A 17,500-nucleotide genomic window follows, 5' to 3' on the forward strand; every position below is an offset into this window, starting at 1 on the left:
TAATAGAAATAGACGTCGTCAGCAAAACGATCAAAACATGACCTGTGGCATAGCGTGCAACGAATAAGATATGCGCGACTGTTTGTAGAAACACTAGGAAAATGGGCTTACTGTGACGACAGGAACTTCATTTAGACCCTCTCATACAGAAACCATCTGGCGCTTTACTGTTTTCAACTGTAATATAATCATATTGTCTTACATGCGCGTAGCCTGCAGATTAATGTCAGCTTGTGTTTAGACGTGCTGCTTCACAGTTGAAATCAGAAAATGCAGATATTATGTATGCAAATATTAACAAGCGGGTACTGAGACTAGGCTACTGTACTCTCTGTTCCAATGCTGGGGTGTAGATGTGCACGCACGCACACACAAAACACACACACACACAGCTGTTCAAGTAGGCCTAGGCTCAGCTGCTCTCTCAGGGATGTTAGGTTATTAATAGTGTCTGTGGTGGAAATGCAATGACATTATTTGTGTCTCTCTGCCTTTGTGTGTGTGTGTGTGTGTGTGTGAGAGAGAGAGGGAGACAGTAGGCCTACATCTTACTTTACTGTTGTAGTTTAGCCAAGTGTAAAGTCTCATAAAGTCTAGAGACTGACATATGTTGTGGATATCTTGTACAAATGGTGTGTGTTTAAGCGTGTGTGTGTGTGTAGACAGGCCTATGTCTGTGTGCGCATGCACACACATGCTGTGCACATGATCTCAGTCACATTTTTAAACTTACCTTGACCTTTACTCAGCCAGTCATTGACCTCTAACCTTTCAATGACAGTGTGATGACCTTTCTGTAAAGGTGTGGCCAGACTGTATTACACTAGCAGCTAATCACACACACACACACACACACACACAGACATTTCAATTGCTGATATGCCTCAGCAGCTCTTGGAGGTGACCTTCTGGACTTTGATATACAGTCATGTGGTGCAAAATCCCCATAAGGATTATATTTACCACTATCTGAAAGTCACCTCACACAACCAACTGTATCTGTATAAGACACTAGAGATAATGTTAAGAGATGTGTGAACTATATGGCTGGAAGGTTTCATTCACGATCTGTATGTTGTTCTGGGTCTCATTCAGACACAGCAGACAAATAGTGCTCAATGTTAAGCCACCTATCCGTGTGCACACACTCGAGAAGGGAAAAAATCAATAATTTGTGACAACTGAGCACTCAGAGACGTCACAGAAGAATAAAGAACGTCATCATGTTCAGTGGAGTCTCGGGTAGACATACTGTACACACACACACACTCACTCAGAGGTTCACAATATCTCTTCTATACTACAACTCACAGCTGTCTCTTTCTCGCTCTCTCTCTCTCTCACACACACACACACACAAGACACAATGCCCTTGTAACATATCTCCTGACAGGAGTTGTGTCTCAAGTGAGTGATACTACCATGTCTGTTAAACATTGCACATTCTAGATCCATAGAACATGTCTGTGCTCTATGTGACGGAGCATCATATGAAGACACACCGTACCCTTGAGCAACAGATAGTGTTCAGCCCTGGAACAGGACTTAACACTGACCTGCTACATCTCCCAGAGCAAAAGGCTGTCAAGGGACCTTTTGCATATTGTGTGGGAGATGTTTTGTTTTATTGGAAGTATTAACGTTTAATTTATTAATCTACAGTTTTAGAATGGGTGGAATGCTTTGATGCTATGGGCAGTGATATACAGTTAAGATACTTAAGACCTATTAATAGTCTAGGGCTCTTACTTCTGCTATATAGTCCAATCCTTGTCAACTTGTACTGATGCACTTCACTATAGTCACACGTGAGGACCACGGAGAGCCTACTGTATCCCGGATCTGGTTGATCTGTGACAGCATTAGGTTATCTTGAAAACTTCCCCGAACTTTGCCCTCCCCACCACCCACTGTATCCAATCGCGTCCTCTCTCTGTTATCTCCGTCAACAGAAGTACCGGCATGCACAATGTTATCACTATTTTGTGAGGTTTTCGTATTCCACAACAAAGCTTGCACTGACGCAATGGAGGCGTGCTCGAGACGTGATTACACTGTGAGAGCTGGCTCTGCCTAGCCTAATTGAGACACATAAAGCGAATTCACACTTTTACAGGTGACTTTTAGCCTGCCAATTAAATGGCCTGCACTTGTCGTTAAATAATAAAAGAGAACATCCAGTCATTCTGCACAGTTTATCAAGGAAGTCCTAGATTATTTCCTGCAGTGTCTGCATGCAACATGCACCATGGATCTAGAACGTGCAATTTAGCCTATTCCACCCATCAGAAACAGCTTATCAACATCTAAATACATTTACTGTGGGTGCTGTGTTCAAAATTCAGTCGCCTACCCGAGGTCTTAAAGGCAATACCCGTGACCTTGGCACATCACAAACTCTTATGTCAGATGCCTTTCGATATGGCCGCATCTGTACAGGAAGGTTATTCTATTTACAGTAGCCTAAGTTATGAAATGGGAAACTCAAGTTTCGGCGGACGGGACCATTGTTAGTGAGAGAAGTTATCATACGTTTCCTCGCACTATGTACAAACGCGCGCAGTAGGCTACGTGTGATGCGCTCGCGCCTAACACACAAGTCACTGTTTTTCAAATTAAATGTCTGTCGAACACGTTTGATTTTCAAACCCTCCAGCTTGAAGTGAAAATCTGACCAGTATAAGATTCGCGTTCATTTATATAATACCTGAAGACAAACTGAACAACAATGGCATGGGAAAAGTATAGCAGCGACAAGCACCACAGGAAGTGGTAGTGCATTGATTATTACCTGTGTGTGGTTGGGTCGGGCTTGTTTCGGACCGTCCAGGCGGACTGCAGAGTGCATACGTCTGATACAGCCGCGCAATTTATAGACGCCCTCTGTGAGGTGGCACCGTATATGGCAAGAGGGATAGGGACTGTGTCGCGCGTACACTGCAGCCACTAAAACGTGGTGCGCCCCAGTGTGCCTGAATTCAGGGCCATCAAATTGTTGTCCTGGACTCATATGCGATTAGTGATGCTATTTATCTTTTCTTATACGCTAATAGTAAACTTTAGTTAATTGAAGAAACACAGTGGTGGGTTCAGTCAAGAGTGGAAAAGTACTAGCCTCTGATTACACAACTCTTTGTTTGAGGAAATTCCCCTAGTGGAGAGACAGAAGTTTATAGAATTATCTTCCCTAATTAAAGGTACACTAAAGTTTAGGTATTTTTTGGTGACTGTAGAGCTCCCTCTAGAGTCACGATATATTTATATTTTACTCTGCTGTCGTAAATAGCAAACTTCTGGAGACATAACCCCCTGTACACAATGAAAATGCTTTTGTTGTGGAGGTGAAGGATTAACAATGGGCAAAAATCTCCAAAGAGCTATATCTACTGACAAGGTAATGTTTCACAATTCGTGCAAGATTTGTCGGGCCACCGTTCTTGAAGTTGCATGGCTGATTTTCTCGCTACATCTATACTTTATAGCTAGGTGAACAATTCGCCTATAACAAGTTAATTTAGGCCTACCATCAAATTGGCTTCGTTAAGGGGAAAATCTTGCAAAGTGTACTTTTAAGGTAGAGTAGTGGTAAGGTAGAGCCATAGTTTTGTGCCATAAAGTGAGATGCTTCTCTCTGATGAGAAATGTTTCATAGGTATCTCTGTAGGTGTATAACTCCCTATCTATTCTTGTTGGTACACTGCCATAATTGTTGATCATGGCACGTAAAAGTCATAGCCGTGGCACAACAGAAGAGCATCTTGTTTAATGACTGTCCCTGCAGTAAGGCTAGTAGGCCATTTGGGTTGTGTGCCTGCATTAGATAACTTATGAAGACATTTCAAAACACAAAACTTATACTGTATCTTAACATAAAGCTTCTAAAGCTTTTACATTTTACGATTTTTTTTTTACATAAAGTCAGTGTTGGATCTGTGAGCTGGATCTGTGGGCTTTTGTGTCTGTGCTTGAAAAAGTTTTTCTATTCTAGTGGACTGGTTTTCCACTTTTCCCCAGATGATGGAACAGTCAGATGGTCCCTGGCTGATAGGCCTTGACCTCTAGAAGAAAGGTCAGGGTTGACTTTCCAGGGAAATGTGAGATTGGGTTTGGGTTCGAATTGAAAGGGCACCCCTCTTCCATCTCCACTGGACTCCTTGCCTCTGATTCCTCTGAGCAAGTATGAGCTTACATACACCAAACATACACACATACCTATATATACCTGCATGATACATCCATGTTTTTGTTTGTCATATTTATGCACAATCCCATTCAGTCATCACAGCAAGCATTTCATTTGCTCATGACAAACATTCATGTCATGCTATACGTCTTCTTCATGTCTTTCACACACACACACACACACACACACACACACAGACCCACAGACACACACACACACACACACACACACACACACACACACACACAAATACACACTACCCTTTTCCCCGGCCTGCGCTTGCCCCCTACCCTTTAGCATGCTGCTAAATTTAGTGTCATCATTATGTGAACACACCTACTCTACAAGACTGAAACTCCAGACTACTGTAGCCCTGGAGTTTGTCTCGGCGTGCTTGACTGCCAACAAAGCCAATCTGTGTTGTCTGCATGTACGGAGGGGGGACCAGCCGTCTGTCCGTTCCGGACAGAACAAGACAGAAGTCTTCAATAACCATCTGAGGTAAAGTGTAATGACATATAGTGCAGTAAGGATCAGTCAATAAAAATGAAATTGTCAGTGCCACTGGCAATAAGTAGACTGTTTGTTTGGAAAGACCCTGAATGCAGGAATTTAGATTCTCACTTCCTAAGTTATTGTGGAAGATGAGTAAATCACACAATAGGTACAGTATATGAAATGTATATATTATTTATTTCCAAAGATTCCCATGTTAATTTGTTTTAATAATTGGCAGTCAAAAGTAAACTACTGTATTTTAAATTAATTGTTATGTCTATCCAGGCATCTATACCAGAATGAGTATGCAAGCTGGCCATATAGGCCTATTAGATATGAACACATTTGCACAAAGATGAGCTGATTTTAATTTGAATATCAGATTTAAATATCAGATTCAATTTGATTATCAGATATTGAATATCAGAAATTCTAACAGAATCAATGTGTGTTGTATTTCCCCCTACAAAACACCTGCGCTGGGGGGTGTGGGTCCCATTGCTGGAATGTCAATGGCCTTTGGCCTTTACACCATTTCACCACAGGGTGGTAGTGTTTCTCCTGGCAGCTCAATATTGTACTGCAACAAAACACACTCTGGAGGTGAAACATTGATCCCAAAAGGTGTGTTAAAGTTTTCAACTGTTTTATTATATGTGACAGAACTGTCTGTTTTCTTCTCGGTGACTGACCAACACCCCATACCCTCACCGAACACACACATGCACACTATGGTTCTGTCTGGCATCTCGCGTTCCAAATTTCACCTCTCTACACCCCAGCCACCAGCCTCAACCCATCCTTGCCTTGCCTGTATCAGCTTGTCCAGCACACAGGCTACTTTACATTTACATTCATTCTTTTAGCAGACAGTTTTATCCAAAGTAATTTTTATGCATGCCATAGAAAAACAGGATGTGCCAAGTCATTAATTCAGACAAACAGGGTACATTTTTATTTTATTTGTCATGAATGCAATACGCTTCCGTTCTATTGTATTTAAAGTTGATTTTTCAAGAAAAATCACTACTCACTACTATCTTGCTTCATGTCCCTTTATTTGTCAAAAATGTTTTTTAACCTGACATTTACACTTTAAGGATTCAAGGATTTGTATGCATCACATACATTGAAATACTCTTGTTGAGCAACATGGGGGAGGGGGGGTGTCTTTTAAAATGTTTTGGACGCTCATGGGGAGAGGCGCTCTGATGGTCAGTTCAGCAGAATGTATCACTGCATGGCACTGCAATCCTGAGCTGTGTAATTTCCATACTCTCCACGGCTGAAGAGTAGCAGGCCTTCAAGATAGAGGCTGACACCTTGAATTTCTGCAGCTGATGAAGGAAGTAGAATCTTTGTCTGGATTTCTGAACTGATTTCTGAAACAGTTTGTTTTTGAGTTTGCCAGCCATGCTATGGCAGCGTATTGCATTCATGACAAATAACTACTGTATTTAAAGTTGATTTTTTAGGAAAAATCACTACTCACTACTATCTTGCTTCATGTCCCTTCATTTGTCAAAAATGTTTTTTAACCATGACATATACACTTTAAATCAGTTCATCCAGGGAGATTCTGAATCTGAATGGATGCTCCTAAACTCAGGTCACAGCCAAGCAATTTAAAGCTGTTTGTATTGACCACATTAATCTGTAAAAATCATGGACTGTAAAAATCATCCCCTTCACTGTTCATTTGAAGCTCTTCCCTCAGGCCAGAGACTAAGAGTCCCATTTTATAAGTCCAATAGGACAAAAAACTCTTTTATTCCTAGTGCAATACGCCTGCTAAATTTGCACAATTTTCCTTTATTGCACAGAAATGATTCTGATGAGCATCTGTCAGGAACGTAGATTGATAAGACAGTTTCTTTCTTTCTTATTTTCTTTCTGAACCTTCTTAACTGATATTAACCTGTGTCTTTTACCCCATCTTGTGTCTTTGTGTATCTTATGCTATTTATATGTGTACCTGACTGCGAGACAAGTTTCCCTTTGGGACAATAAAGTTAACTGAACTAACTGAACTGAACATTGTAGGTTTAAACAAGTTTTCCAGAAATAAAAGGAGAGGAATAAGTTAACACAATACACACAGATGACCTTAGAATTATTTATCTTTATTTAGAATCTCTTTTTTTGTTCTGTAGGACACAACAAAAAGAAACAAACAAATTAAAAAAAACACTACAGCAGATGGCTTAACCAGAGGGGATAGAGATTTAAATGATCCAGTCCCATCCCTGCCGAATACTGAACGCTGTGTACCATTAACAATCACACCAATCAAACATGCAGCCATCGTAAGGGTTCACAGTGATCAATCCTTACTGAGGCGCTGCTGCTGCTGTTGATGAAGAGGAGGAGGATTATTATGATAAGACAGGATGATGGGCACTGACAACCAACATAATCCCATCACCATTCACTGTACTCTAAATAACATTAGTGGTATACAACAAAATGTTAAATGGACTGGAGTGGCTTGCTTTTACGAACTGAATCACTAGGTCATGTATAATGAGTGGATGGTTATAATGAGCGGCTCATCAACAATAAGACTCAATAAAATGGTGGGGACTGAGGTGGGAGATGATAATCAGGGCGAAGGGGGCGGGGGTGTGAGGAAGTGTCAGTGGTTGTACGGGCAGAACATTCTCAGTAGCCGCTTTTCCTGAGGTATTCAGCCATGTCGAAGGCAATTTTGTTCACCTTTCCTCCATGTACATCCTTTTTTGCCTGAACAACAATCAGAGCTGTGTAGAGAGAGAGAGAGAGAGAGAGAGAGAGAGAGAGAGAGAGAGAGAGAGAGAGAGAGAGAGAGAGAGAGAGAGAGAAAGAAGAGAAGAGAAAAGAGAGAGAGAAGTAGGAGAAAGAAATGGGCACATGTAAACAGCATATTCATTTTGAAACATGATGAGGGTTCTAGAGGGCAACAAATTTAAAATTGTTAAGGGTGCGACTACAATTTTTCCTGGGTCGCACTGGTACACCTAACGTCATAAGGGCGAGTGCCTAGACTTTCCTCGCATCTGCTGTTCTTCCACGAACTAAGCGTAACTAGACAAGAACAGTCTCAGCAGCATTGTTAACACTTCATCAAAGATTATTGGAACACAGCTAAATAGTTTGAGTGCTCTGTTTAACAAACAGGCAGTCCAAAAGGCTAAAAGTATCATCAGTCAGCCTGATCATGTTTTAGGTGATGAATTTTCATTAATGCCCTCTGGGAGGTGCTGTTATTCTGTCAGGACAAAAAAAACAAAAAGGTATTCTGGATCCTTCATCCCTACATCCATTAGATTATTAAATAAGGTTGAAGGGATAGAGTAACCTACTGAAAATTTTAATTTACTGAGCGCTGTTCATCACTGACAGGACAGGGTGCCTGACTGTATGTGTGTGTTAAGATGTATATGTCTTTCATCTTCTTATTTATTTTATTTTCTTTAGGTCTTGTATTTCTATATTTTATATTACATAATTTTTTATTTTTATTTATTTATACTAATTATTGTAGATTGATGGAGACCGGGACTGCAAACTTAATTGCCCACTGATGGGATTAATAAAGTTTTCTGAATCTGAATCTAACTAAGGAAAGTAGTTTAAAAATCAATAGGTAGTATTCAAATTACTATATATTTTTTGCTATTAGTAATTATGCAGATATAAAATACTATAAATTATTAACAAAATATAAAGTTTATGAATTCCAAAATATGAAACAGAAACATATAACATGAGCCATATTTTGTGTGTGATGTGAATCTGACTGATGTGAATGATCACACAATATTCGATATTACTGATGGCGTCATGGTGGTGGGGCTCCCCAAATCAAATCAATACGGTCATTCCCGGTCCAAGCTCTGACAACAGCTCAGACACGGAATGTATATGGAGAGCGATAAAAAGGCGACCTTGAAATTGTGGCGTTAAAGGCGGCATGATGAAAAATTTGGGTGCACCTACATTTTGTACTGTACTGGTGGACCAAAATAAAAATAAAAAGTTAGGCACCACCAGTGCAACCAATGCAAAAGGCTAGTCTGGAGCCCGGTCATACTGTAGGTCTGTCAATATCTTTATTGAAAGGTAAGTATTATTCTTGCAAACAAGCTTTTTCTTCATCGCGCACACTGGATGGAGACATTTTCACCAAATTTCAACCAAAAGAAGGATGATGGTACCTTTCGCAGTCTTGGCAACGCAGATGCTGTAAGTGTTGGAGTCGGTGTCGGTTATTTTGGTGCGCATGTCCATTGTCCACACAGCATCCGTAAGCAGGTTGTCCCTCAGCACTGTGCACTTGACGCCTGCCAGGAATATTCCCTGAGAAAACAGCCCAGAGCGGTTGAAGTCCACCATAGCCTTGATCTCAGCAACCTTCCATGACCACAGAAATGAGAGAAATGGAAAAGAGAGGATACAAATCAAAATAATGTTTTTTTGATGTGATTAGACTGATAACATTTGTTTGTCCTTTTGAATGGTTGTAGCCAAGGATAATTGTAATCACTGATAATTGTGATGACATTGCTAAAAAAAAAACAAAAAAACAATTAGGTCAGATAGGTGAAAATAATATCTTCCATCCTGTTCTCTCTCTCTCTGCGACCACCCCTCTCAAACCCTTGTCCTTCCTTCAGCCACATTGTTTTGAGGGACTGACGAATGTTTGGTAGCCTGGTCAAGTCTACCTCTCCCATTCTTGGCATGAGTGGGCCAGCAAGCATATCCAACATCACACAAATTAACACCAATTTGATTATAAAATCTCTAAAATCCTGATAAGGAAGATACAAGATGAACACTCCACCAACAAAGTACAGGTCCAAAGTCTCATGACATGTGGGTGGGACCCTTGATACAAGACACAGGAAATGAGATCACTGTTCTTGACCACTAGAGGTCCTCTTGCTTCAGATTTCAACTTACCAAATATGGAAAATTGGTTGGCTTTTCTCTCTCTCAAAGTTTGGAGATGAGTGGTTCAAATACAAGCAGTGACATGTTCATCTACACATTTGCTTGCACACATGCATCACAGTCTGACTAAAACATGGATTTATGTACAATACTTAATGTACCTAATGCCCAAATCTTAATGTACAGTTCACTTCCTGCAAATTCTTCCTCTTACAAAAACTCTTGGCAGGAAGGAAAGAGCAAGAATATCCAGTGAAGTGAAGTTGAAGTGAAGAAGTGAGCCGAGCCACTTCTAGCATGGTGTTCATTCATAGCCCAAGGAACGGAACATGGGCCACAAGGCAATCATGTGAGGAGAACTCTTTTGAAATGAGAGCCACCCTTTCCTCTGCCTCAAAAAAAAAAAAAAAAAAATTATATATATATATATATATATATATATATATATATATATATATATATATATATATATATATATATACACATGGTCCATGAAGTGACCCAAAAGAAAATCGTGCTGCTTACAACAGTCTTGTCTTTATCTCAAGGAAGTAAACAAGTTCTAATGATAAATACGCTCTTACTGAATTCTGACCGGGTTCTACTAAACCCCTTTAGGAGCAAAATAATAGCAGAAGAGTATTCTAAGATCTGAGGTTGAACTTAATTTTGGGCTTAATTGGGTTAAGACCACCATAGGCTATTTGTTAGGAATTGACATGAAATGAAATTATGAGAAAAAGTTACATTGATTCATTTGAGCTCTACTGGGTCTAGGAGAAACAGGTTAGACAAAGAGACCTTATTTTGAAATGTCCTTTCCTCTGGAGAAGGCCGTGTCCCGAAAGACAGTGCACTTGCAGTACTGGACTCTGCTCACCGAGGGCGGGGCCACGCCTATATTGATCTGAAGGTCTTTGCACACAGAACCGCAGGAGCACTCCCACCCACGGAAATAGAACTATTTTTTTTCTCCAGTATTGTACCAGGAGCTTAAACATTCTACAACACCGGTATGAGTCCATACAGTTACTGGATAACAGTAACTGTATGGACTACCCCCCCCCCCGTTTGATGTGAACCTAAAATAATCATGTCTGTTTACAGGTTTAATGTAGGCTATTTAATGTCAACAATATGTGGGGTAGGGCATCTCAGACACAGCTCACTGACATTTCATAATACAGCCTACTTTAAGAATCATTTAACTTAAAATACCAAAAGTCACAAATGATGTTCACATACATCTTCGCTTTTAATGGCCGCAACAACCTGCAGTGGCCTATTCTATTCAATAAAAAAAAGAGATAGCAAGAAAAAAAAAAGATATTTGACAAGAACCATCTTATTCAATGAACCATGTAGCCTAACCCAAGTAAACTACTTCCACTGGCAATTTCTGTTGTTCTGGTTTCAAAAAGCAAAGACCAAGCCGCTGACACAGTGGGACATCTCTTAGGCCTACTTACTCTATCCACACGAGGGTAGCCTGATTCATGTCCTCTCCAAATATCTGAAAAGTTTAATGGTTGTGGATGGCATGCTTGTTGTTCAGCAGGTGTAAGCTGCAACAAGTAGTTGCATACGTGAAAGTGTTGCACATTACGCCCAACTGCCTGTGCACTACGGTTCTCCGCCTAACTTGACTCCCATAGGCGGAAGTGAGTTAGATCGGTACCCCCCTCGCACACTTCCTAGATACGCGCGTTTCTTCGGCTTTTAAGCTCAACCTCATGACCAAATAAGGGAATCGTTCAGAGGCAGTCTCAGACAGCATCAGCATAAAACGAATTCAATTTTTGTTTTAATCAGACAGCCACAATCTTGAGACAATGCTCAACGGGTTGTTTTTTCGAGTGAGAAAATCTTAATCGGATCAAGAAACCAATCCTGTGCTTATTTCTAGACAAGACGAATGCACTTCTGACAGATCAGGAAGAATATAGGCTACAGGAAGTAGCCTGTTGAGTAACGAAACAAATCTGTCCGTTTTGAATTGACTTTGCTTATTACAGACTTGCCTGTGGACATATGAAAGCCATATCATCATATATAGTAGCCTAATATATAGTATGCTTTTAGAGAGTTACCCAATCAGCATGAGTTGGAGACAGCCTAATAGAGATGCATTTGTCTTTTTTTTTCTTTTCTTTTTTTATCGCTGTAGCCTAGCCTCAGACTCAGACTCAGGCCCAACCCAGTCTAAAGTTTAAAGACAACATGGCTTGCTCATGATTGTGTCTTAAAATTGCTCATCCAGTAACATACATGCTATTGATTTTTGACATTCACAGGCAAATAACTTTTCCCCCCATTATCCCATTTTACACAAAGGTAAATCTTTCACTTAGGCGCGTTCTTAGGTAAGCTCAGATGCTGTACATCACTTACAACGACTTTGAAGTCAATCATGAACCGATTAGATTGTTTATGCAGGGTGTGCCCATGTCCACCTACCGTTATTGCTGCGAACAGCGGCGTCGACGCCCACACCTGCTCTTTACCTGCTTCAGAGCCTAGGATTGCGGCGGCCATGACCTCATTATTACCCATTAGTGTGTGTATGTAGCCGTCCCACGACATGGTTTCAGTATAATTCTGTCACTGGAGATGAAAAGGAGACTAGTAAGTGTAATAAAAGTCACCAGCTTTAAAAATACTAACATTCAGTATTGTCTCAAGTAAGTGAAAAAGGTAACGCTACTTGATCAGGCAATAGGCTACACAACACTGACTGGTAACAGAGGGCAATAACTATGTTCAAAGTAGATGAATAAGGCTAAATAAGCGTATCATTCGCCTACCTGCTCAAACGATCCCGGTGACTTTCACAAGAAGCTGCAAAGTGGAGACAAGGAAGTTTGAGTGAATTTATACCCTTCCACGGCAGCGCGCGCCCTGCGCCGCGGGACTCACTTCCTCAAATCTTTTTTTCCCCTTGACACTTAAGCCGTGACAGAGCGCACACAGCAGTCAGGTCTCTGCTGCTTGAAATCAGGTATTCGCAGTTGATCGAGCGGACTTATGTGTGTAGCCCAACGGCTATCGCAGCGGATAAAAACGACTTTTTGTTTCAAAGTTGGGATGGTTGCTACCCTGACATTTGTTAGTCTTTCTGTTGAGAACAGCTGTGGAAAACGACCACTCTGGCAGCATATTAGCCTACGCAATTCAATAAGAGGTCCTGTACATTTAAATGTGTTTGAGTCGAGTTGTATGGGTTGATATGACAGGCTATGTGATGAACAACGGCAAGACAGTGCAAATGATGAAAAACAGATACATAGTCTAATTAATTAATACATTAGCCTAATAAAAATAATTCACCTTTTGGTGTGTGGAAAATGGTAGCCTTGGCTGATATGTAGCCTACCTGTTATTTGTTAATTAATTGAGAGACTCATCTTTCACAGGAGGTTATGTCCCACTCCAATTTTTCAAAATTATGAAATGGGTGCAGTCATTCTTAGAGCTGGGGGTATAGTTGTCCTTAAAATGTATCGCTAGTGTTTTATATTGTGGAGAAAATTAAATTGTAGGTGGGCTGTCTGAAGTATATCCTACTGTAGTGGTAATAATAGCCTAATTGTGACTGTTTCTAATATGGTGTCTTCTACATTTGCTGACAATTTAGAGAGTGGGATGGAATGGGATTAAAATGCATAAAAAGGACTGCAATTTACAAAGAGTCTAATTTATGAAACCTTAGTAGATTTATTTGTAGTTTTTTATATTGGACGCTACTAGTTATTCCAGATTCACTGCACACTGCACTGGAAATATATCGTAAGCAGGCATAGCTTGATTAACTTCCATCATAACTTGGAAAGATGTCCTCAATTTCATAGAATGCCAATGAATAACCAAATGCCTTGTATATAGAGGTGTTGATGAATATGCATATGCCAATACAGCACAACCCAGTAAGAATAAGAAATGAGATATAGCCTACATTTCCCCTAGACATAATTTAGCTCACTTTGGCCATTCTTTTATTTCTTCATTTCAAATAGCCCTCCTCTTGTCTCAACCTAGACCAGTGTTTATCAAACTTTTTCAGACCAAGGACCACTTAACAAACTAGAAAAGCATTTCCTGAAGGAAATACAGTGCATGAAAATGCAAAAAATATGATGTAAAATATCATACAGAGTAAAAACAAACTATATTGGTTGCTAGGTAGATGAGGTTTAATATAGTTGGAATGACTGAACAGTTAAATAGGTGGATAGTTTATATAGTTCAATGATTTGCTTGGTAGATAAGGTTTAATATAGTTGGAATGATTGAACGGTTAAATAGGTGGATAATTTAAATGGTTAAATTATTTAGGTAGATAATTGACGATAACTGACAGTTGGAATGGCTCTAATGTTTGCTAGCAGTTATGCTAACTATGATATCAAAGATAATAATGTTAACCAAGTTACTTAACTTAGCTAATGTTTTCATTTTTAGTAGTTATGCTAACTAGCATGTTAGCAATGCTAACTATGTTAACCATGTGACTTAGCTAACCTAGCTAATCATTTTTAGTAGGTATGCTAACTATGCTAACTAGCATGCTAACATGTTAAGTATACTAACCATGTGACTTAGCTAACTTAGCTAATCATTTTTAGTAGGTATGTTAACTATTTTAACTAGCATGCTAACATGCTAACTATGTTAACCATGTTACTTAGCTAACCTAGCTAATCATTTTTAGTAGTTATGCTAACTATGCTAACTAACATGCTAACTATGCTAACCATGTTACTTAGCTAACTTAGCTAATCATTTTTAGTAGGTATGTTAACTATTTTAACTAGCATGCTAACATGCTAACTATGTTAACCATGTTACTTAGCTAACCTAGCTAATCATTTTTAGTAGTTATGCTAACTATGCTAACTAACATGCTAACTATGCTAACCATGCTAACCATGTTACTTAGCTAACTTAGCTAATAATTTTTAGCAGTTTTACTAAAAATGCTAACTAACATGCTAACTATGTTAACCATGTTACTTAGCTAATCATTTTTAGCAGTTTTGTTAAAAATGCTAACTAACATGCTAACATGTTAGCATGCTAACTATGCTAACCATGTTACTTAGCTAACTTAGCTAATCATTTTTAGCAGTTTTGCTAAAAATGTTAACAATGCTAACAATGTTGGCAATGCTAACATGCTAACTAGCTACAGTGGGTAGGAGTCATAGTTGATGACAAGTAACAGTAACAATGGCTGAACAGTTAAAAAGTTCAGTAGTTTAAAGGGTTAAATTGTTTAACAGTGAAATATTGTAGTGAGGACTTTTATTTTGAAACAGTTTTTGGCAGAGGAAGCAGTTGAACAGGATGTGTAGTCTTAATAGGGCCAGTTTGTATGCTTAAAGCCTGAGACTGACAGTTGATGCAGGTGGCCCGAACACCTGCCATAGGATTCTAATTGCTTAACGGCCGTATTGTGATGTCATAATCATAATGTTAAGTCAATGGAGAAATTTTGATTAGTTTTTAATTAATAGTTTAAAAAGTATAAAAGTTACAAAGCTGAAAAATACATAGCACCCATGTCCTAAGTAAGACCTACGTAACATAGTTTGAATGAAGTTTCAACGGTTGAAGCTGCATTAAGTGCGTTAGAAGAAGAAGAAGAACTAGAAAACGCAATTCCAGGGAAAATATTGGTGTGAAATATATTGTTAAAACAGATGATGTGCTAATTGGCAACCAACATGATGAGGTTTAATATAGTTCAAATGACTGAACTAGGTAGATGAGGTTTAATAGAGTTGGAATGACTGAACTAGGTAGATGAGGTTTAATATAGTTGCAATGACTGAACAGTTAAATAGGTGGATAGATTAAAAGGTTAAATTATTTGCTAGGTAGACAAAGTTTAATATAGTTGGAATGACTGGACAGTTAAATAGGTGGATAGTTTAAATGGTTAAATTATTTGCTAGGTAGATGAGGTTTAATATAGTTGCAATGACTGAACTAGGTAGATGAGGTTTAATATAGTTGGAATGACTGAATTGATAGCCACCTGAAATAGGCTACACAATTAAATGACATGACTTTTTAATGTTTTTAAAAATGGAGATATAGCGTTTTGGAACCAAACTCTTCAAGTGATGCTGGATGATGTGGCATTTGTTGATTATTATGTTTCTTTGCAGGTGCTTTAGTCCAAGGGACTTTTTGAACCATTACTCCAGTTACTTATACACTAGCTCCCATATAGGCTAGCTATAGGCTAACTGGAATAGCCCACTTATTGTGCTAAGCTAGGCTACATGTAGGCTGACAATGTCAGACTGGGTTATTGCATGCACACAAAAGAGAAGGGTATGTATTCTGTCTCTCTCTAGGGTAGATGGCAAATAAGCTATCTTCCAAAAAGTCGACGTGTTCCTTAAAATAAAACACATCATAATGGATCTCTTGTTTTGATCAGTGTGGCTGGTTCTGGTCTTCATCGCTATTAATGACTTAGCCTGCATTGCAGGACACTACATGGCCCTTTAATTTGTTATGAGAAAACAATGGATGATGTTCTGGAGATGTTGAATTGATTATGATACTGTATCTACTGTATATTCTCTATGTTGAGATGACATTGACATTGACAATGACATTAAGTCAAAAGTCATTAAGTCAAAAGTAAAATAACTGAACATCATAATTCAAATTGTGTTTAAGTGAGCAGTAGGCTAATGTCTGGCAAAAATATACATATCATGCTTTCCAGAGGTACCGTAAGTGTGGAAGCATTTTCGATTTTGATGGGCAAACAACTTAGAGAGAGAGAGAGAGAATGGCATGTCCTTGCATGCATTTCCTACCTTAAATGTGAATCACCTTTATGGGTCATGTACTCCCTCTCTCCCTGCGTGTGTGTGTGTGTATGTATTTGTGCATGTGCGTGTAAACTACTGGGTGTCCATATACAATGCAAAGTCATGAGTCACTGTTTTGCCACTGTCATCCAAAGCCATGCAAAAGCTCTCTGGAGTGCTGACTGGATGAATGGGCATCCAGTCTCTCAGCCACATAACATTCCATGAATAAGAGAAAGCAAAGAAGGGAGCCAAATAAGTCACCACCATGTTGTTATGGTGAAATGGAGGCTATCCCATCATAGATGTTGATTTAATGGCAATGGATAGGGAGATATGCAACCATTTGGCAGCCTGACTGCAGACGTCAGCCATCTTGTGCAGGGTAAAGCATGCAGCGTTGAAAGGAATGTAAGTCATGATGAGACGGGTTGACTGCATCCTGTGCCTGCCTCCTGGGTCTATGTCTTGTTAGTGCAACGCATACCATTAATAACGTCTGGATTTAACACACACACACACACAGCTTTTACTGGTGCGATAAATGGATGTCTTTGGTTCAGCTTAACCATGCACTCCTAGATCCACACATGCATGCACACATCTGCACACACACATACACCACATTTATTCATATATAGATAGAGAGGCCAGATTTGGCCTAGTGCTTCTTTCTCTTTGATAAAGTAGACGTTCCAGCAACCCACCAATCAGATGCTGCCATGTGACAGGAGTTACCCAAAATGGGCTAGAGCATTGACAAATAGGCAGGTCTGTGGGCCATAGCATTGACCAATAAGAAGCTACAGCAGAAGTTACAGCAGAAGCGTGGCCCTTTGGCGAAATGACCAATAAGAAGCTCTGGTGTTACAGCAGAAGCGTGGCCCTTTGGTGAGATGACCAATAAGAAGCTCTGGTGTTACAGCAGAAGCGTGGCTCTTTGGTGAGATGGCTGAACCCTGCCAGGAAGTTCCCATGTAGAGCTTTGGGGGAAATGAGCTGTACTGTGTTTTCTAGGGTGTTGCACTAGTCGTTTGCTTTGGTCCACTTTATG

General features: G+C 39.6%; 2 protein-coding genes across 3 annotated transcripts in view; both read right to left on the bottom strand.

The window, feature by feature from the left end:
- The window catches only part of eno3 (enolase 3, (beta, muscle)), a 12,758-nt gene extending 9,843 nt beyond the window's left edge, over positions 1–2,915 (bottom strand). Inside the window, exon 1 of the mRNA XM_076289416.1 lies at positions 2,792–2,915. The gene's annotated coding sequence lies outside the window, so the exon portion shown is untranslated. The remainder of the gene's footprint in view (positions 1–2,791) is intronic.
- A 3,868-nt stretch (positions 2,916–6,783) lies between these two features.
- On the bottom strand, positions 6,784–12,533 carry pfn1 (profilin 1). 2 transcript variants are annotated; one of them, XM_076289418.1, is made up of 4 exons: positions 12,421–12,533; positions 12,074–12,220; positions 8,878–9,019; positions 6,784–7,440 (listed from the first exon to the last, which is right to left on the bottom strand). In XM_076289418.1, exons 2-4 carry the CDS (start codon positions 12,197–12,199, stop codon positions 7,343–7,345), a joined length of 366 nt encoding a protein of 121 aa, XP_076145533.1. In that variant the 5' UTR covers positions 12,200–12,220; positions 12,421–12,533; the 3' UTR covers positions 6,784–7,342. The 2 variants fall into 2 exon arrangements, with proteins under 2 accessions (XP_076145533.1, XP_076145532.1); XM_076289417.1 differs by having other exon boundaries at positions 8,878–9,073; positions 12,421–12,532.
- Positions 12,534–17,500: the final 4,967 nt, after the last annotated feature.

Source organism: Alosa pseudoharengus, unplaced genomic scaffold, assembly GCF_046254945.1.
Source record: "Alosa pseudoharengus isolate Yale_2024_CS ecotype anadromous, Long Island Sound unplaced genomic scaffold, YU_APseudo_1.1 YU_APseudo_1.1_scf_17, whole genome shotgun sequence".
NCBI classification, from domain to species: Eukaryota; Metazoa; Chordata; class Actinopteri; order Clupeiformes; family Clupeidae; genus Alosa; species Alosa pseudoharengus.